The sequence below is a fragment of the Amblyomma maculatum genome, chromosome 9 (assembly GCF_055883805.1).
Source record: "Amblyomma maculatum isolate TAMU_Amacu chromosome 9, ASM5588380v1, whole genome shotgun sequence".
Taxonomy (NCBI): Eukaryota; Metazoa; Arthropoda; class Arachnida; order Ixodida; family Ixodidae; genus Amblyomma; species Amblyomma maculatum.
In genome coordinates this window covers 86,940,437-86,962,545 of record NC_139352.1, presented here as the reverse complement: position 1 = coordinate 86,962,545, position 22,109 = coordinate 86,940,437, and the positions used below count along the sequence as shown (strand labels likewise).

Genomic DNA, 22,109 nt, shown 5'->3' with positions numbered 1-22,109 from the left:
TTGAAGGCAATAAGTAGGCCTGCAAGTCAGCATTTCATGACATGGTATTGTCAGCACATCCCTTTTGTTGACTTCATGTAGGAAAAATGTGAGCCAGGTAAGGATTGCTAAGCACCTTTTGTTTACTTTTTTTTGCAGCTGAACCCACTGAATACAGCACTGCAAATGCTGCGGTGTATACTCAGCAGCATAAGTACACCGACACATTTGACAAGGGACCAAACGTATACTACACACTAGCGCGTCAAATAGCAGCCAGAGATTTCTGAGCTAGACAATTAGCCAATGACGACAATCATGATCTTCAGCTCTCCAGCTTTAACAAAGCCTTCTCGCTTGATGTCCAACAGATTCGCCACGAAGCAGTGGCCAGGAAGCGGAGAGACTTTCTCATGACCAGATTTTTGGAGCTCTCTTCATGCAACAGTGCCATTGAGAAAGCAGATGAAAACAAGCAAGAGGTCTCCAGAAACCCACCGCACTGGAGGCTCACACACAGAACGTCTTCATCATTACTTCTACCAGCCGCCAAGTAGAGATTGAAATAAGTGTCTCTCTTATGCCACTTGGTAACCGTTGCTAATTTATGCAAAGGCCCCGAAAACTCGAACAGTGCATCTGCATTTTTCACAGTCAGCAGGTAGTACGCTCGCACAGTGCTTTCACTGTCTCGAACTGTTGTTGAAAGGTTGGCGTCCATAAAGGCGACGAAGGAAGGTCCCAGCCTCTGGCAGAAAGTTGTCACAATGGGTGCAGGCGGCTTCATACACTGGTGCAACTTTTCTGTGAAGACAGATGCCTGATGAACAAAGAATTCGAGCTTTCGAAGAATAAGCTTCTTCTCTTCGTGCCACGGCAAGGATGTTCGTTCAGTGGCTTCAGCAGTCGAAACTGGGCCCCTCACTGTCGAGCCCCTGGGCAGCACAGAGGTGTGGGCGTCCTGCTGAAATCGAAGAGCGTCCCTAGACGTAGCTCCTATGTTTTCTGCAACTTTCTTCATTTCACTCTTCAAGCTCTGTTCTGAACGCTCGAGTTTACACTCAATTTCCCGTAGCTGGTTGCTATGCACTTTTACGCACTCGACCAATTCGTTTATTTGACTCTGAAAAGCAGGTATCAGCTCCTCGTAGGGATCTTTAAACAATGTCTTCAGTTCTTGTAGAGCGGAGTTGATATCATGAACAGTTGGGGCACCATCTTGTGAAGACACCTGCCGTGCATTTACAGAGGAATCATTGGCAATAAGGCATTCGGAGGAACAGTGTGTCGGGAGGTCTTTGTGTAGGACGCTCATTCCACATCGAGGGCATTCGACTGCATGGTACGTGCAGACTTCCTCGTAGTGATGCAGAAGAGCTTCCATGGTGCCTCTGAAGTTACAGCCCAGTTCACTGTTCCAGCAGTATGCCTAAAGAAAAAAAAAAAAAAGAGACATGTAGTTAGAACTCACTTTCATTAACCCTTTAACCACCATTTTCAGAAAAATGTGCCAAAATCGCCAATATTTTTTAAGTGACCATAATTTTCTCCATGTAATTATCGTTCTGAAAATAGATTACTTCAATGGTTCGTGGTTAAAATTAACACTAAAAGTAAAAAAAAACCTTCACGAGGGCGGCTTTCGCACAGTGCATGCGCATCAATGCGCATGCACTCTTTTGAGCTTTCAATTAGGCGCCAAAGGCGCAAAATGCTTTTTTTTTTATGGTCGACTAACTCCCTCTAGTGTTCAAAATCGCAACCAATGCAATTGACGACCGTAACTCGTCTTTCGAGATGGCAGCACCACAATATCGGGCCGGACGAGTGTAGCTCATCATCAGCGATTTCTGAACGATCTGCCATGACGAATACAGCTCAGGGTTGGCGGTTAAAGGGTTAAATGCTGTGCCAACTGTTTGCAATATATGCTAGATGTGATAAGGAAAGAATGGCAAAGAAGTTTGCTGAGCTCTTATTTATTATTTACGCTGTGTGAGTGGGAGAGCATATTTTTATTTATTTATCTACAATACCCCTACGGGCCCTGTGCGAGGGTATTACATTGGGGGGGGGATTACGGCAAAGGAATAAAGTTAGTAGAGCAACTAAATGTCAGGCGCCAATACGGTGCATGAACAATGCGCTACCAATATCGTCTTGTCACAAAAAGAAAATTATATCAGGGGCACCTCAGCTCCACATTTAAAGCGTGACACGAAGTGTAGGCTACCACCCGATGCATAAAGCCTCGTTTGAAACAAGCTGTATAAATGTGCGTACATGACCTCTACTTTGTCTCACAAGATATCTGCAGCAATCCGAAAGGTAGAGGAGCCCTTGCAATTTTGCTCCTAAGTGCCTCTCGCCCCTGCACACTATAATAGAGAATTGTGCTCCTACTGTCACCCCTGCTAATTTGGGGGCGAGAGGCGCGTAGGAGCACAATTGCCTATTGTAGTGCGAGTGATCCTGACTGGACTGGGGTGCCTCTGCCTTTCACAGTGCTGCAAACATCTTGTGAGACGAAGTATAGGAGTAGTGTGCCTGACTCGGCATTCAAGAGCACTGGAAGGTTGGTCCTTATTCCAACTTCACACCTGAATGAGGAATCCAACTTCTACCAAGCTTATAATAACACATGGTCTCGTTAAGTCGCACAAACCATTGAAGAACCAGTGCTCAGCCATGTTGGCTGCCAGCTACCACCTCCTAGCACCATGCCCGACTTTTCATTCACAACAACGAAACCGACGCAGGATTTTCCGAGTAACGGGACTGCTAATACAATCGCGTTAAAAACTGCAGCAATTTAACGTCACTAGACTTAGTATCACGCACGAAATCACAAGTCGGTGTAGTGCATTATGGTAGGTGGCACATGTACATAAGTGACATTAGTGTAGTCTTGCCCATTGCTGTTGACGCCATGTGGCACGACATATGTCAGCATTCAACAACTGTCATGAAGGACCAAACCGAATTTGCCAGGATCATCACGCGAGTGCGGTGAAACCACATGCCATTTATGTCACTGCTGGCGTCACGCGTGTTTAAAGTAAGCAAACACACAAAGACAAACAACTTTCAGACAGGTGATGTCACATAAAGCGCTGACCAGTCCACAGCCAATTACCATCTGCCAGAGGCAACCTCACGAGGACTGTGACCTACACTGCCCGAGATGCCAGGAGCGATGCAGACATAAAGCCCCACTTTAACCAAGCCGCACGCACATGCTTAATTCAGGATCTAAGGGTTTTTGAAGGCCGGTTTCTGATCTCAATGTCCCATCTAATGGTGATGCCAGAGTTGCCAGTGCCTGCCAATTCAGTCACGCGATGTTGTCTCGTCAGAGCACACAAACCCCCAATTAAACTGTGCTTGACTCTGTCACTTACAACTACCATCTGCTGGAAGTGTGCTCGAAAGTTGTAGGTTGAGGCTTCAGACATACCTCCTCTTTTCCGATTTATGGTTTTCCATAGCGCTTTCACACTAAAACAGCAAGAAGGCTGCTTGAGGTCTTTATTTTTTTTTTATTTGTATTTGCTGGATCAGGAGAGCAACAGCTGAAATAGGATTTGTAGCAATTTTTGAAACACTAAATTTTCAGTTTTGGAGTAGGAGCACTAAAATTCATATTTGGAGCAGATCACAGAAAAATACTGCACTTTGCAGCACAATTTCCAATTTTGGAGCCATTAAACAAGGAAAAAGTTGTACTTTCGTGACAACAAATGAAGAAAAGTGAATATCTGACCGTATGATGTGATCCAAAGGAAATCTAGCAAGGGCCACCTATATCACCGGTGCGTGCCATATTTCCTTTAGGAATTCGACATGTACCTATATTTGCAAATAAGCGCTTTGTACCGCAAGCCACGGTATCACAATAAAAAAAAAAAGGATGTGGGCCACAAAACCGAGGAGGTTAATTTTTCAGACTTAGCTGATGGAAAAAAATAAAAAAATAAATAAAAAGAGCTCGAGAATGTGCGTTTCATTTTTTTTTTCTTGCATTTAGCGCGGTTTGACAATCTCGATTCACGGGATCTTATCGTACTCACAAGGCTCACAGAACAATTTTTTGCCATCTGTGAAACCCGCAGCTTCTGTCGTGCGGCGGGAGCTCCATAAGAGCCCAATTCGAAGTCGTGGCTGTGATCAGCCTGAGCCCAGCCCAAAAGCGAGCGTAGCACAAAAAAGAAAAAAGTTGATTCAAAAGCAAACACAGAAAAAAGACGAAAAGAAAAGGAAAACAGAGACCAAAAGGTGATAGGCCAAATGCCGAAAGCAGATAAGAAAGCAAGTTTTAAGCAAAGAAAACCGATGAGCGAGCGTGTCTTTGGCCCGTGATTCATGCAATTGTGACTTGATATTTTGATTAAGGGGAGGCGGGCGATGGCTTAGGATATTATGCTATATATATTTCATGCATGAAGCGGACTTTACAGTATTTGGATGTTCCAGCATCCGTAGATGTTAATTTTTGCAGTCTTGGGCTCCACTGCAGCGTTATAGAATTCAAAATCTGACCTGCAGCCCCCCCCCCCCGAAATTTAAGATTTACCACCTCAAGTTATATTATCACAACCATAGAAGCCATAACCGATGTACCTCCAAAGCTATCACACGATAGAAAAGTAAGTCTACCGACGAGACAGCTTAGAAACAACCTTGCTGTACATGAATGTCCCAACAAGATATCGAAAACTTCCAACAGCCACATAAAAAACTAGATACATCCATTAAAAGCAAGCAGCGCTTAAAACACAATGTAGAAGTATTGCTCCAAAATCACAAGTACCACCCCGGCACTTTTTGCAGTGCGACGCAGTAGCAGAGGTGCCTCCTTACAAACGGCCCCTTAGTGTTATGGGGATGCTTCACCACATAGACTGTCACACATGCCCCCTCAGACCGCAACAGTTCAGCGTACTCGAAGAGCAAAGGAAGCACGTGAATGCAAGAGAGAAAAATAGGGATAGGAGTTAGAACGGTGCGATGCCACCTCAAAATAAAAATAAAAGGATGGTGACGCGCGTTGCAGTGTCTGAAATGTCGCCATATCATGGCCAATAATTTTAGACAATTTAGGTTCAAAGTTTTGGGACAAGTGCTTTTAGCAGCTGCTTACCCCCTATGTAAAGCGTAACGCTTCATACATACGTCCTGGCAAAACTGGGCCTCAAGCCCAATACTGGAGACCAAGTTCGGTGCTACTTTGCCTAGAAAAAACGTAAAGAGTTTTATACTGACTTCTTGTTGCATGTCCCTTAAGCGTTGCATATTTTGACAGCTACAGCTTTGGTTTTACGATTAACAGCACCACTGCTAGCACTTCAGTGTTTTGGGAATGTTCTCTGTACAATTACTCGGAAAAGCAGAGATAAGTCACACCGATATGACTCTCATCTAATTTGGTTATCCACTATTAGATTTGGGTTTTACCTACACTAGGTGCGAGGCTGTACCCACCTGCTTGCTGCTAGGCCATGCAAGCTCGTTCATACGGCTTGGTTAGACGGGGGCTTTACATGTGGGCTGGAAGCCTATGCTATCACGTCATACCCTTAAAGGACTATAGACACCTAATTTTTGGGTTCGTGTTTTATCATTTGTAATGATGCCTAGGACATTACTGTATACAGATCACCACATGACATTTGCCTACGGCTGCTGAATCATTTTTAATCGAATTTCTTTTGACACCTATTTCGCTTTCGGTTTCAACAGCCAAGTGATGGCTGTGACGTCACAGTCACGCCTAGGTCACGCAAGGGATGAAAATAGAGTGATATAATCATTGCTGTGTCATTTGAATTCCCTACAATGATAAAGCCAGCCAGCCTCAAGAACAGGAATCATTACAAGTGAAGAATGAGCGATTATATCGCTGTTTTTTCATGCCCCACATCAAGACATGATTGTGACGTCCCAGCCATCTCTCGGGTGTCGAAGCCAAAACTGGTGAGAAAAGAAAATTCAATTATAAATTATTTAGCAGTCGTAGGCGAAAACTGTGTGCAGATCGATATGCAGGAATGGCTTGCACATTATTAACAAGAAGAAAAATGCCACCAAAATTTGGTGCCTATAGTTCTTTAAAGATGGAGTTCAAGTCTCCCAGATAATTTTTTTTCAAGGAACCCAGGGAGTGCACAAAAATTTAGACATTTTCATGAGCCCTTGAGACACATTTAATTCATTTAGGGATTTCAAGGGCCCTTCATATCTTATTCCGATGTCCCCCCCTATGTAATACACCTCGTAGGGTCAACAAATGATGATGATGATGATGATGATCTGTGCATATAGTGATTTAAAATGCATATAGTGATGATCTGTGCATATAGTGATCAGAGCCAGTAATGCTCACAGCCATTTCTTGACAGCATTGTGACCAGATACACTGATGTGCTGTGGCGGCACTGCAGTTGCACGGAGGTGCCTCTCGACGGCCATCAATGAATTATTGCGCAAGTTTTCGTCACGCTGGAGCTTTGCTGAAAGAGCACCAAGTCATTCGGAAATGCCGTGCTGCTTTGCTCCCAGTGCAGATGAACTAAAGGTTTGTTGTTTCTGAACATTTTGGAGCTCTGCATACCACGCTTTCACTATTCGAACTGTAAACTGCTCAAACAGTGCAAGTGAAGTGGTAATCTAATAGCAAATACTAGTATCCGAAAACTATTTTAAATTTCAAATATTCGTGCAACCTTTCTTTTCTCTTTTTGTTTGCAGACTAAGCGCCACGCTGAGCAACCAAAGGAAGCACCCTTAGCTTCATGTGCTTAAGACCCAGTCTACCCAGCTCGAACGAATGTGTTTCAGTTGAGCCTGAGAGTTACTCGCGCACTATGAAGCATCCGTGACATGTAACTGCGCTTTGGTCAGGGTACAGAATCTTAAGCCTGGAAACTAAGGTTTGGTTTATGAGGTTTAACATCCCAAAGTGGTTCGGGCTATGAGAGACGCTGTAGTGGAGGGCTCCGGAAATTTCGACCACCTGGGGGTTCTCGTGCAACGACATCGCACAGAACACGAGCCCCTAGCTTTCTGCCCCCATTGGAAAGCGGCCACCACAACTGGGATTCGATCCTGCATCCTTGGGTACAGCAGTAGAGAGAACCTTAACCACTGCTGCACCAGGGGCTGAAGAAGTAAGAACATCTAATATCAACACACTGCGTTCACTAACCTGTAGGCTGTTTACTTGTCTAGCAGGCATTGGTATTATGTGGCATTCCACTTCAGTGAAGGGCTCCCCATCCATGGGACACATTTTGTGGCCCTCCAGTCCGCTGGCCCTGTGGCATAACTCGCACAGAACGTGGGAGCAGGGAAGAAGTACTGTGCTCTTGGAAACCATCCGGCAGAGGTCGCACACGTGAAATGGCGGCACATCATCGGTGAACCGCGTTGGCCGCCAATTGACGCCAGCGCAATGACCCCGCAGCCGGAGCGGCCGCCCACGTTCCTGGCCTGGCATGGCACAGTTACCAGCGGCGACACCTGCGATGAGGACAGAAGGGCAGGTGCCACGTGCATTTCAGGGATTACACAGGTGTCCAAAGAGTACAACAGAGGCCACTCAATTTCGGAAATTCACGGATCCACTACGGGCACTTGCGGCAGAGGCGGACTCTCAAATATATACAGTCGCGAGTAAAAGACATCAGGACAAATGACGAATGTGAAGAGCTGTGATATCTTACTACGCAGCACTGTTCGCAGGCATGCTTATTGGGCTGTTGTCATTTTTACAGTATAGGGGAGGCGACAGTAAGTCTTTATCAAGCGAGCCACCATCCAAGCGTCGAAGTGCCGTCCTTACATCACTGTGCATGATGCAGTTCGCTGAGCCCCACTAATATTGAAGAATGGGAACGGCCCGGTACTCTCGTTATCAGCCTCTTCGTCACCCGCAGTGCCACACGTTGTCATTCTTGTGATTCAGTGATCCGTGACGTGTGCTAATCTTTTTTACTCACGACTGTACCTCTGCCTTCACTAGGTCATGTGCAAGCAAGACAAAACTGGACCTATGAGAACTTGCTTAATGCACCCCGCACAGTTCTGGAACCAGGTTCAGGGATGTCAGAGCGCAAATGAAGCAAACTCATTCTATTTTAGCTACTTGGAAGCTGGAAGAAAGACATCTGCTCACACTCTATACAGGGGGCTTCCTGCGGTATTTGTGGGTTGGAATATAAAAAAATCCCTGTGAGCATTCATTGAAGTCACAGTGGCGTCACTTCGCAGTCTGTGGAACACAGTGAAAAATGACAATGGTATCTAAAAGGTATTCACCACCTGCTCCAGCCTGCACTGCTGAAGTCACTGAGCTCAACAACAAAACGGTGCTTGTGACATCACGTTACACGCTCCGTTTGACAGCAAACATCGCAATGTAGAGCATTATGATCTGCATTCTTTGAGCAGTAATTTAACTTTGGTATTTGCCTGCATTTTTTGCAATAATCAAAAAAGCAGCGTCACCCATTGGTCCAATTTTCAAAAGGCTGGCTGAACAGCAGCAACAACAAGCTGCGCCCCCCACAGTCAGAGATACGACCGACACCTTGGCTTGGCAGGCACATGGGCTGTGCAGTTCTTTGGACATGCCATTTCATCTGCTTTATAAAACTGAGTCCTCACTAAAACATCCCAAAAATGTCACAGTAACCTTCAAACCATATGCCCAACCCGCCTCCCCACTCAGCCTACCAGTTACTTCTTCAGGCAGGTGATCAGCTATTTGGCTTGCATATGGAATAGCTGCACGCGCAGTCGACAGCTTCAATTTCTCTTCAATTCCAGACAATGCGGGCAAGTACTGATAATGCATGTGAAATAACGTACATCTTAATGCGGTACCTTGTGAGCAATGTGTGAGCTCCACAAAGAACATTTTTAGCGCACAAATTTTTAAAGCCTAGCTCCTAAACGTGGAGGTCCCTGTAAATGTACTAGCCGCAGATCTGTATTCAGATCTCCTACACGACTAAGTAAACGAGCCGGTGGCCTGGAAAAGCTTGAGAACGAAAGTACACCCATACATTCTTAGTGAACATGAATAAGCAGGGTCTGCATTCCGAGTTTGCATCATTTTTAGCAATGTCACCATTCCGACCTTGAATCATATTATTAATGCCGGAACCAGAAGTGGTAGTGACATCCAGGTTCCGGTGTTAACACCAATCAGTTGACTCGAGGTCAGGGAGAGAACACCTCTGAAAACGACGCAAATTCAGAATATGGACACTGGCTGTGTTCTTTTCTGGCATTCTGTGTCGGTTTGCAGCCGAGTAGGGCGTCTCTGACAAAAGTTTTTGCACTGACAGAGAGAAAAATTTCATAAAAGAAATGGCGGTTAGGGCTCAAAACCACAACAGGCATTTTAATTTGTCCCGGTTGCTTCATCTGGACAGCAAATAAGTAGTATAGCATTAACACTCCACAAGTTTCTTCAATACTATGATAGTGTCATGAACGGTAGCTTTTCTTTCTCTCGGTGCTTGCCACAATAGTATACAAGCTTGTTCCTGTTCCTGAATGATAGCCTTGCCAATTAACTGCTGTCAATTAAAGAGAACACTTCAACATAAAAAGCACAATGTTTATCAGCGACACACAAAATTTCCTGTAACTTGAGAGTAAAAGAAAAAAGGAACCAGTCAGAATAAAGGCTGCGACAATGATTAAACTACAACGAACCAAGACCTTGTGAAATGTGAACCTTTTCAGGGTAATCATGTACTATATAAAAAAATTACAGGCTTTTCATGGCATACTTAAAAGGTACAGAGCAGTTTCAAATCATTCAGCATAACGTATCTGGTTGCAGTGTTCTGAAACAAAGGTAAATAAACTAATCTGATACAAAATAAAGTTGTTCAAGGCAGAATAACATACTAATCCACTTATCACTCCGAGGGAAGTTTTTCGTTACTCTGACGACTGATTTTATTCGCTCTGAAGCCACAAGGAAGTTTTTTCTTAACAAGATGATGCATTTAACAGCATATGCATCCAATGAGTGTCATATTAAAATTTTTGTCTATTAAAAACGGTGTCAAACAACCACTGTATGAACGTTTCAACGATGACAAGTGAAGCACCAGACAAGGAAAATTTTGTATTTGTTCCTTAAATTCGGTGTGCAGTTTTCTGCCCTTTCTAGCTTTGTAAACGTACACAGTTTTTTTTTTTTTTTAAACATCTTTATTTATTCAGTATTCTCAGAACGTGGGTGGGCCGCCTAGTCCGGTAGTCCATTGGCTGCTGCTGCTGCGCTGGCCCTCCCCGCCAGCCAGTGCTGACGGTCAGGATTATCGCTGAGCAGAATAGCCTCCCACTGCTCCTTCGAGGGGTTGGGAATGGGGTTAACTAAGGGATTAAATGGGCATGCCCACACCATATGGTAGAGGTTAGCTACCTCTCCACAGTGTGGGCACTGCGGAGAGTATAGTGTAGGGTACCACAGGTGTAATTTAGCTGGTGTTGGGTATGTGTTGGTTTGTAGTCTCCTAAGGATGTTCTCTTCTAACTTTTTGAGGGATTTGTGTGGTGTTAGGTACTCCTTTCTGGCTGTTCTGTATGGTGCGAGATTGTCAGCATACAGTGCTAAACCTATCAGGTCACGGCACCCTTCATGGTCATCAGGGGGAGACGCCCGGTATAGAAGAGCTCGGGCATGCCTGTGAGCGGCTTCGTTTCCTCCTGGTAGTTCCAGGTGACTGGGAAACCAGATGATTGATGCTTGGTTGGGTGGGTGCCTAGTTAGCAATGACAACCCTGACTTATGAATTAATCCGTAATTGAAGTTGCGACAGGCGTTCTGGGAATCAGTGAGCACAACGGCGTTGGGGTTAGATGCTACAGCTAATGCAATAGCTGCCTCCTCTGCGTGAGTGGGGTTAGATGTTTTCACCGAGGCGCAGTTCACCATCGACCCCGCAGGCATTGAGACTACAATAGTCATGACTCCATTCTGTGGTCCTGCTGCGTCCACGTAAAGGGTGTTAGTCTGCTTGTCCCATTTCTTCTGCAGGGCTTCCCCTCTTGCTATCCTCCTCTCGATGTTATATGCGGGATGCATATTCCGCGGAATGGGGTACACGTTGATGCGTCTTCTCACATCGCGTGGGACCTCTTCCCTTTGGTCAATTGTATAGGGCTGATTAACATGGATCTTCTCGAACAGTTCTCTGCCGGGTGTTGTAAGTGCGAGCCTATTGAGTTGTGAGAGCCATTGTGCTTCCCACATCTCTTCGAGGGTGTTATGTACTCCTAGAGCCATGAGCTTGGCCGTTGGCATGGAGTTCGGTAGCCCCAGGGCCGTCTTGTAGGCTTTCCTGATGAGTGTCTCCAACTTTTCAATTTCCGACCTGGAGAGGTTAAGGAATGCCGTCCCGTACATTATCCGCGAGATCACGAAAGCTTGCACTAAGCGGATGGTGTCCCTTTCCTTCATGCCATGGTGTCTATTTCAGATACGATGTATCATCCGGAGGATTTCCTCGGTGGATGTTGTAAGCTTCTTCATTGTGGTGGTGTTCTGTCGCCCCTGCGGGATATACTGCCCTAGGATCTTGATCTCCGTGGGTTTCTGTACTGGGTGGCTCTCTATATACACCGAGATGTTCTGTGCTAGGGGTGTCCTCGGGTTCTTCAGAATTAGCAACTCGGACTTTTCCGGCGCACACTGGAGGCCTCTCTCCCTGGCGTACCGGGCCACCGTGTCCGCTGCTGCTTGAAGACGCTCCTCGATCTCGGCGTCACTCCCCGAGTTGCACCAGACAGTGATATCATCCGCATACAATGTGCGTTTGATGCCGGGAATTTCGGAAAGAAGGCCTGGTAGATCTTTCATAGCTAAGTTGAACAAGAGGAGTGACAGTACCGCCCCTTGCGGAGTTCCCCTCGGGCTAGAGTGATGAGATTTGATTTTATTCCACCGAAGTTTATAGTGGCTTGCCTGGCTGATAAGAAGTTTTTGATATAGTTGTAGGTTCTTGCGCCACAGTTGGTATCGGCGAGGCTTTGCAGGATATTTTTATGTAGAACGTTATCGAACGCTCCTTTCAAATCAAGTGCCAGGATGGCCCTTGTCTGTGACTTGGGAGGTGTCTCAAGGAGGTCTTTGTACAAGTACAACAGGGCGTCCTGTGTTGATAGGTGTGGGCGAAAGCCGAATTGAGTGTTAGGTAGGAGGTTGTTATCTTCCAAGTATCTACTCAGTCTCGTGTTGATGACCCTCTCTATGAGTTTCCCCAAACACGAGGTCAGCGATATCGGTCTTAGATTATCCAGTTTAAGGGGTTTGTTCGGCTTTGGAATGAACCGAACCTCGGCTGTCTTCCAGGATATTGGTAACGTTCCTGTAGCCCAATGCTGCTCGTTGAAGCATTCCACCAGCGAGGTGATGGTGTCATCGCTGAGGTTAAATAAGAGCTTCGCTGTTATCTGATCTGGACCTGGAGCTGCATTTTTTCTCATGGCCGCGATTTCTGCTTTGATTTCTTCTTTCGTGAGTGGGATGTCCAGCTCGGGATTCGGCAGCCCAGAATACTCCGGCTGTTCCACGACTTGGTCCGTGCACAGATACCTGGTCTTGAGCTTTTCCATCAACTCTGTGTCCGTACCCGGGGTGGCGTGCACGATCTTCGTGAGCCTGTCTTTAGTGGCCTACTTGCTGCTGCTGGGGTCGATTAGGACACGTAGGAGCTTCCAAGTCTTTGACACCCCTAGCTTCCCCTGAATACCATCACAGAGCGAATTCCAGTTCTGTCTGGCTAAGGATATGGCATAGGATTCTGCCTTTTTGTTTATCTCCACTATTTTTTTCTTGAGTTTGCGGTTAAGCCGCCATCTCTTTGTCAATGAGTGCCTCGTTTCCCATAAATGTAGAAGGTGCGGATCGACCGCTCGGCAGTCCTCTGTCGTGCAGACCTCTTTTGTAAAGGCTTTCAAAGTGTGCACCTCATCTTTAACCCATTCCTCTAAGTCGGTAATAGGGTTTGCAGGAGATGTCTGGGCCTTTCTCCACCTGTCCCAGTTCGTAACTCTTGCGATACCTATTTTGCGCTTGCACGCATTTGTGCTTATCTCCAGAGAGAGTATGAAGTGATCGCTTCCCAGGTGCTGTTCGGTATTCTTCCAAATGGCGCTTTGTATGTTCTTGGTGAACGTCAGGTCAGGACACGTATCTCTACTGACACTGTTTCCCAGCCTCGTAGGGTAAGTGGGATTGGTGAGGGTCGATAACCGTTCTTGCGTCACTACTTCTTCCAGTTTTCTGCCTTTTGGTGTTGCTGCCGGGTAGCCCCATGAAGGGTGTGGTGCGTTGAAGTCGCCCCCAATCACGCAGGGGGAATGGCCCACTAAGGTCAGAAATTTCTTTATGAGGGAACCCAATTTTGCGTGCCTGTCTTTAGGAGGGCTGTATACATTCAATACGTGCGTGCTTGCCGCTCCTCTTTGGAGAGGAAGAATAGTTATACAGCAGTGCGCAATATCCGGCTCGAAAGGGTCGTGCAATATGGCAGTGTATATTTTGTGCACTAACGTGGCAGGTAACTGGTCGTGCTGGTAAGTGACATAGTCTTGGAGTTTAATAGATATTAGGTGGGGTTCTTGAATTAGGATAGCTGCCGGTGGGTCAGACTCCTGAGATATAAGTAGATTTAGAGCAGCCTGCTTTCTCCTGTATCCCCGGCAGTTCCACTGCCAGATCTTTACTCTAGGTTTGGCTGGCATGTTGAATCCGTATCGGATGGCTCGTCCACTTGCATTGTACAAGCGAATTTCGACTTAAGTCTTTTATACGCATGTTCCTTCCGAAGTGCAGAAATTGCCGTCTCCGTGTATCGTCGGTTGTTTGCAATCTGCTCTCGAATTTCTTGGAATTGGGGGTTCGTAAATTGGAAAAGCTTGACCTGACCACAAATAGAAATTATTTCATACACCTGAGATCTGCTCTCACATGTGCCTAGCAAGGCAGAAATAGATGCCGCATACAAAGCACATCTTTCAAGGGGCTAGTTTGTTAATGTCTATAACTAAATTTACTTTCTATGGCTAACATCTTGTACAATCTCTGCTTTCATGCACTTGTGTAACGCCTTGCACATGAGACAGCCCATATCAACAGACTGCAGCTTTGGCCAGTTAGTATACCGAGAGTAAAGCATATTAAATTTCCTCAAGAGAAAGTACATAACAGCTGTATCTTACCAGTATCCACCTATGGGGCTGAAGCGTAGAGTCTAATGGAAAGTGCTCTACTTAAGTTGAGGACAACGAAGAGACCCATGGAACGGAAAATGCTAGGTGTATTGTTCAGAGATGCGAAGAATGCAGAGTGGGTCAGAGAAATAACTTAGGTAATTGACATTCTGATAGAAATTAAGATAAAATGGCCGTAGACAGGTTATTTAATTCGAAGACAATATATAAGCAATGGTCTATAAGGGTAACAGAGTGGATTCCAAGGGAAAGTAAGCAGGGACCAGCAGGAAGTCAGGTGGGCGGGCAAAATTAGGAAGTTTGTGGGGATCAAGTGGACGTGTCTGGCACATGACCGCTTTAACAGGAATGATATGGGAGAGGCCTTCGCCCTACAGTGGGTATAATCCGGCTGATGATGATGATGACATACCAAATATGCTTGCAGACCACATGGAAATGAGGAATCCAACTTTACTGCTGGGCATCAAGGTTAGTGAGGGCTACAGTGTTCTAGAAGGGGGTAGTGGGCTCACTACCGTATCCCCGCACCGCTTCGGCGTGACACACTCCCTGTCGAATTTCCCAGTGCCCGCCAGGAGCGCTGATGCCTGCTCCACTTGAAAAACAACTCTTGCATCGTGGCTGCTGGGTCGCTGGGCACTGTGGCGGCGATTTGGCGGCTATCGACTGCAAATAACGCCACCGTTGTATGCGTAGCAGTATCCCTGTCTACTTATTATGTACTTCATGATATTATCAATATATGCCCTGTGAGTTAGAATACGTCGTCGTCGTTATATTTACTGGTTAACACCCGGGTGCCGACGCATGTGTTTGGGGGTGCCGCAGTAGGGGACTCGGAAAACTTCACTGCACACGGGCGCCGTGCTTTCACTTGCGCCGAAAAGTGGCCACCACTGTTGAAATTTCAATCCCGGTACTAGGGTTCAGCATTCAAGCGCTGTAATCACTTAGCCACCGCGGCGGGATTGATAAAGGCTCTGATTGCTTCGAAGAACCAGTCTAGCGCTGATGTGTGATATGCGTGAAATAGCATTATGAAAATTAACTGCTGGGAATGCATGAATGCTCTGACCGTGTCTTCTGAACTAGATGAGAGTATTGGGTCAATATGACATGATGCAAGGGCATAAACGGGCTTCTCTATCTGCTCAGCATGTTTTTTTTTGTTTTTTTTTTTTTCAAAACTGTTTGAAGACATTTATTTACAGAATGCTACAGCAAGAAATAACATTCATGTTGATAGGATATCTTATATTTGCTGACCTTTGTGAAGGCAAAGTGCATGCGCCAAATTGGGAGCATTTAGCTGATCGCTGCTATAATTAAGAATGCATTAATAATGGGGTTGGTTTTTATGTCACGTGCCTTTTTTTTTTTTTACAAAATGAGTTGTGAAAAACATACGAGGAAGAGAGGAGTCATGCATCGGAAGATCGTGAAAGCTTCATGAGGTGTGCAATGTTTAAGCATAAAACATTTTTTAAGGAAATGCTTCAGGAGGCTATAGGGACCTTTGCGATGTAAGGCCAATGCTGGAGAGGGCCGCCTCTCGATTCGCCCACATTGTTTTTTGCGAGGTATATATGGCTTTCTTGGCCAGCTGATACCATGGGGTAAAGGTCTGCATTTATGCTTCAAAACTTGCATTAAGCTGGAAAGCAGTGTCTGCATGTCAATAGCTTGCAGTCTAGCTGTGCTTTATTTGAATGTTTGAGCTAGGCTACAGTCATATCTATGATTTATCCATGCATCCTTTAGCGGGTTCCGGAAATGTTTGTCTCGCTAAGCGGTCGTGTTGAACTTCTGCTCAGTGATATTCTAACCGTAGAAACACAGTTACTATGATCGTGACATTATCGAAATCATTGTGCACATTCTCATGGCACCTGTAGGTGAGCTCTCCATAAACTCGTCTGCATTGGAAAACAGCTCCCGCGGCCTGTAGGTTTCTCATAATGGTGGTAATTTTTTTTACTGCATACACTGAGAGTGACTAAAACAACTACATAGCTCATCACACCTCACAAATACTGCATTTTGTGGGCCAAAGCAGATATATTGCAATACCCGCCCCACTTAGCCGCGCTGTCCAGCTTCAGGTGACGCTGCAAACAGCATCACCTGTTGCGGTCGATATGAAGTGCATCAAGCGCAGCTGCCATGTGAGCACACTACAAAATTCTAGAACACTATAGTGAGGGCTTTTAACTAGACATTGCAAGCTCACCTTGCTTGCCGAGTTTTAAATGAGAGCTCATAACACTTTTAGCGCTCTTACCAAAAAATGAAGCTTCTTTAGCAAGGCCTTCTGGTTGTGGGAACAAGTGGTTGTGGGAACAAGGTTTTGTTGCAAACTGTGAACCAGAAAGAAGGCAAAACAAAGGTCACTTTTCTAGCTCCACTGGGACAAAATGAGACCGCAGCTTGATCAATGGTTATCAAGGATTTGTTATAGGCTGGAACTTACTTTTGTTGTGAACTATGAACCAATGAAAACACAAAGGAATCCTTCTGGCTGCCGTGAAGAGAAGATGTAGTCTTTTTTTAAGTTTGCCGAGACTTTATAAACATAGAAGCATGGTGATGCTGCAAATGGTGAACCAGCAAGCCGTCAACATAACCAATCTGGCTGCTCAAGGGATAAGGTTTGCAGCTTCTCTGAATTTTACCAAGGTTAGAAACCAACTAATCTGAACTCCTTTGAAATAAGTGATGCATGATTAATGACAGAGGAGAACATGACAGCAACAAAAACAAATCCGCAAGCTTCCTCTTTTGCTGAATGTACATTAGGTAGCCGCTCTCCACCACATATAGTCATGTGTGCTACCCCCATCGCCTCAACAAGATGCCTTAATGCATGCATATCATGCGGCAGCTGGCACGCAGCGCACAGAACTTACCGATAACGATTGAAGTCAGCATGCATCAACGCATGCATGTGCTTGCTTGCTAGACATGGTTTGAAGTACACGTCATTGTTTCTTTGGCAAACATGGGCACCGTCCTCGTTAACGAGTGGAACAACTAGGGCCGCTTCACTGTTTATCACAACATACAAGCCATCGTCGTGCAACCTGTCGTCTGCTTTCACGTGGCAGCAGCTGTTGCATCATTTTGGCACTGACCGCTGAGGTGAGGTCCGTTCAATTCAGCTGCACACTTTCTGCGCCAGGTCTGTAAAGTTTGCGGCGGCGTCACAAGAGTGCAGCACCAGATCCAGCAGTTCAGACGGTTCAGGTGCAGCATTGGCACCGCCAGCTTCCTAAACGAATGGTACAGTGCAGGCCGGGTCGTCTGCTAGCCTTGGCGTCGCCAAGCAGCAGTCGGCTGTGTGCAACTGGCGTCAACCGATGCCAACGTCCCGGTTAACTTGATGAATTTTGAAATAGCTCATGACAATGAAGTTTTGCCATTAACTAGCCACAATGCTTTTAGCGGGGAAGATCCCAGTTAACTATTCCACTAGTGAACAAGAAGAAGATTGAGCTCACCAAGGAAACGGCTGCGCGTACTCACAAGAAGTAAACACACGAGTGCGGTGGGATACATGCTGGTCATGACCATGTGCGTTTCAATCGCCCACTGCCGCAATTAAGGGGCATATATATGCACCTGCACAACACATACTTATTGCAAATCTTCATATTCGTGGTGAATAGCGCCGTTGATCTGAGCTGCACATATGCACAACCGATAGGATCCATTCATTCGTGAATTCGGTGCGCAAGTAATTATAAAAGCCGACAGCATTCATATGATAGGCTAGCTGTGAATAATGCTACTCGCATCGACCAGTGCTACGGCCGCTCGATGGAAGTGCACTAGGTGCGGCCTGCTGGGTCGTCCGAAACCGGCGAGAGGCGCCTACTTCCCGTCGCCACCTCCGCGGCGCCACTGCTCGGGGACAGTCGCATGCTGCCGCGCGCGGAGAGCTGCGCCTGGCTGCGCTTTGAGTGAGGTGGCGGCGTGGTAGGAGTCTGTTATTTTAAGGATATAAGAGCTCCGCTTCATACAATTTGGCAACATGTCTGTAATGTCTTAGTGTCAGCATGTCAGCACTTAGCGCTTGCTCGGCACAGATGTCTACTGGAGTGTACCCCGAAAAACTTAATGTGATAGTGGTTCAAGGCCACTATCACATTAAGTGATAGTGGCCTTGTCAAGTTGTTTGTCAAATGAAAATGTCACCCGCGAGAGACCAATTCGAAGCTGTTCAGCTGCCATGGTAGCCTAATGCATAACCACCTAAATCCCTATGTCGCTAATTTCGTATGTAATTGTCATACTGTTTACTCATTCCTGCATACAGCTTTTATACACAAATTGAGGTCAACCTGTTCGAAACTGCTAGATCTATCCAATAAAAAATTTACTACTGTGAGCAACCTCTGTGAAAATGCGACAGGTAACCAACCTTTCTATCTCATTCTGACAAATGTTACGGTGGAAATATGAAGGTGTTTATTAGGTAAAATCTAGATAACTTGGTATCTTCGACTTAGTTGGAGAGCTTAAACTTTGTACGCCAGAACGCTATCTGCCATGGCTTCCCGCATTTTGCATGACTGGTCAAAGTAAGCGCGCTTCATAGTGCCGGTCTGCCTCAAGGTGCTATGTATATGCGCCGAACGTTTTTATTACTATATTTATTGGCTGCTCGCAAACTGATATAATTTTGCTGGTTTCTTGCAAGGCCACTCAGACTAGCGGCAAAATTTAGAACAAATTGCATGCTTATATAAAAAAAAACATCGTACCTTTTTTTGATATGTCCTCGCAACATAACCTGCGAGAAAAGCTTCTGGTGCTACCTCATCGTGTTTATTTGCTTCATAACACATCGTTAAAAATCCTAGTTCACTGGCCAGCTCCCTGGTAACTAAATAGGTTAAACAACATGATGGGAACCCAAGAAAAGAGGACGACACAACTAGCGCGGTTGTGCCGTCTTCTTCTCCTGTGTTCCCGTCACGTTGTTTGCGCTGTCAACCTATAAATAATCACCAACAAGTCCAATCTGCTGCCCCTTGCAGCAAATTCAACCGCAGCTGGTAGGGCATTATGCTTCAGCATCTGGACTTTTTAACCTCAGCGCCGCTTTCATTCCAGAGAAAGCAAGTGCATTTCCACTCCTCGCTGCTGCCTTTGCCTGAAGCGAGCGCTACAGATAAAATTAGAGGGTCTCTCAGATGTCTCTTAAGCGGAGGACGGCTAAAGCCTACCCTTCTATCGTTTGCCACTGTTGCAGTCATTTCAAGTCGTCGTTTGATATATTGGTCGTTTCCCAGTCATGATGAGTCTGCCTGCGCAATCATTGTAGTCCTTATCACTCATAACTAAGCAGGTTACTCATTTAGAATCAGTAGTGGTCATAACAAGTCATCGTTTGACATATTGGTCATTTTATAGGCATTAGCAGTAATGATGAGTCATGCCTAGCTATTATAGTCATTAACACACACCGCTAAGCATTTTTACTCATTTCTAATCAATTGTGGTCATATACTTGTCGTAGTTTGACATACTGGTCATTACAAATAATTTTAGTCATTATTAATCATTATTAGTCATTACCTCCATCAATGTCTATTTATAACTTTTATTGATTACCTATCACCATCAATCATTTTCATTCTTAATCTCCCTCCTTGCATGACCGCCTTTTGCGAATGACACACCAGCGCACAGATGCGACACACAGATTACAGGCACAGCTTCTGCGCACAGATTTTCACTCCATGAGCCTACCTAGAACGGCTTTCGCCTTAAAAAGCAAACGCGTCCCGTCTTAACGTGCGTGCTTGCACACGCGCACACAAAAAAGTTTGCGTTGACCACGCATACGCGAGGCGAACGCGTCCAGAAAAGAAGCAAACCGCGCGCTCAGAGCCGGCGACCCCGGCGGCGACGTGTCCCCGAACAGTGGCGCCCACAGCAGAAATAGCGGGCGCAACTGTAAACTCCCCAAGGACGTGCTTGGCCATTGACGGCGGCGCGGCGCAGCAGGCCGCACCCAGTGCGCTTCCATCGAGCAGCCGTGCCAGCGCCAACATGACGAATAAGATGCCGAATAGTCACGCAGCACATCAAATGAAGCGTTGGCACGAATAAGACTCGAGCTCGATGCATGTGCATCATGCGACAATTGGCACGAAGCGCATACAACATTTACTGATCACGACTGAAGTTAGCATGCAACGCATGCACGTGCTTACTTGTATAGGCATGGTTTGAAATACGCGTCTTTTCTTTGGCGAACACGGGCATTCTCGTTAACGAGTGATCACAACACACAAGCCATTGTCGCGCAAGCTGTCTGCTTTCATGAGGTGGCTGCAGTTGCACCATTTCAGCACTGACCGCTGAGGCGGTGCACAGTTTTGCTGAACTTTTCCTGAACTCGACTTGCGTGACGTCTGCACTTATTGAAACGAACGGCATCATGCAGAGGGCGCTATGTTGCATCGCTGAAACGAATGGCAAAGTGCATGCAGCACCACATGAACCAGTTCACATAATGCAGGTGAATCGAATGGACATAATAAAAAAGCGACAAGGCACGAGCACTGCAGGTGTTGGTGTGCGCGCCATGGAGGAAGGAAAGCGCGCAGTCGAAAACGGTGTACTGGGTGTACTACCTGCGTCTTTCTCGGGAGCGTAGCCGTTGGCATCCGCTGAACCGGAACGCTTCTCGGCAAACCCCAAACATGCTCGTAACAGTCTACTTTGCAATACTAAACAAGCCTATTTGAGCAAAGGAACCCATTCAGGTCGGTTACAGTGTAGGTCGGTGTAACTTGTTCGGCCATGCACCACGTTATGCACAGCACTTGTGTACCGCTTGCCGCCAGATGAAATAGAAAACAAAAACTGTCGCAGTCAACCAAGCAGCACATGGTAGTACCAATTTGACTATCACCGGCTATTGTTCACAGAAGAGACTTCTGAAAACGCGCGGCTCTCGGTGAATAAGAGAGATTTGCTTACGTCTCAATACTTTGTTATTACCACTACTTTATGCTGCGAGGTTACACATAACACGACTTCTTCCTCGCGACTTCACGATAGCCGCAACAAATTTGACACACAGCAATGCGCAAGTTTCACCAGCCGACGGCCAGATGCTCGGCGCTCACAAACACATGAATGCCCACAAGTTTTCTTAACGGATTACGTACCACGAAACACACGATTTTCGATAATATCGGCACAGAACAGCTGTCAAACACTAGACTTACCGTGGATCGACCGTCGAGAAAAGTGCAACCGTCCCGCGCCAGAAACGCACAGCGCACGACACGCACGAAACTAGTGACATGAGAATTTTTTGTAGTATTTTTATTTTCGCGGGCGCTGTGAACCTGAAGCCAATAGAAGACAACACAAGCCAGCTTTTGTTCTTTTGGCTGAAACTTTCGCGGCTGAAACTTTCATCAGTTGCCGGCATATTTGAAACCTGGCTGGAACTGTGCTCATTTTTTGCAGTTCCTTATTTTCTCTAAACTTGAAGCTTGTCTTCACATTGACGCCCGACTCCTTAAAGTAATTCAAACACAAAGGCGTCAAATTTGTGATGTAATTTGCATGTGGCAAGATTTGAAAAAGTCATTTGTTAGATCAGTTTGACGCGTTCGTACCTGTCTACAGCGTCGTTCCAGCGTGCGTTTCTTTATCGCAGCTTGTGGGCAGCATGGAGCCGTCGATCAAGCAAGAACTCAAGGGTCTCAAGGGACGCATCACGGGAATTCATTTCAGTCCGGATGACAAAAAAATAGGCGAGTCTGTCATCTGTTATCGAAACACCACTTCGTGGGTCTTTTTTTTTTTTTTTTTTTTTTTTTTCTTCTGATTAGCAGTTGCACAAG

At 45.9% G+C, this 22,109-nt stretch overlaps 2 protein-coding genes across 2 annotated transcripts in view; one reads left to right on the top strand and one right to left on the bottom strand.

Annotated features, from left to right (window-relative positions):
- Positions 1–304: 304 nt before the first annotated feature.
- Positions 305–21,585, bottom strand: LOC146179691 (uncharacterized). Its single transcript, XM_084580244.1, has 4 exons — positions 21,483–21,585; positions 16,520–16,595; positions 7,184–7,497; positions 305–1,408 (listed from the first exon to the last, which is right to left on the bottom strand). Exons 3-4 carry the CDS (start codon positions 7,472–7,474, stop codon positions 305–307), a joined length of 1,395 nt encoding a protein of 464 aa, XP_084436370.1. The 5' UTR covers positions 7,475–7,497; positions 16,520–16,595; positions 21,483–21,585.
- A 317-nt stretch (positions 21,586–21,902) lies between these two features.
- The window catches only part of LOC146179687 (uncharacterized), an 88,753-nt gene continuing 88,546 nt past the window's right edge, over positions 21,903–22,109 (top strand). Inside the window, exon 1 of the mRNA XM_084579317.1 lies at positions 21,903–22,019. Coding sequence (XP_084435443.1) covers positions 21,935–22,019 — 85 coding nt within the window. The 5' untranslated portion in view covers positions 21,903–21,934. The remainder of the gene's footprint in view (positions 22,020–22,109) is intronic.

Bases quoted from the DNA above. Each gene is read 5' to 3' on its own strand.
- LOC146179691 (XM_084580244.1), bottom strand. From the start codon at position 7,474: ATGCCAGGCCAGGAACGTGGGCGGCCGCTCCGGCTGCGGGGTCATTGC. The intron at 1,409-7,183 runs GTTAGTGAACGC...TTTTTTCTTTAG, and splicing joins GACAAGTAAACAGCCTACAG to GCATACTGCTGGAACAGTGA.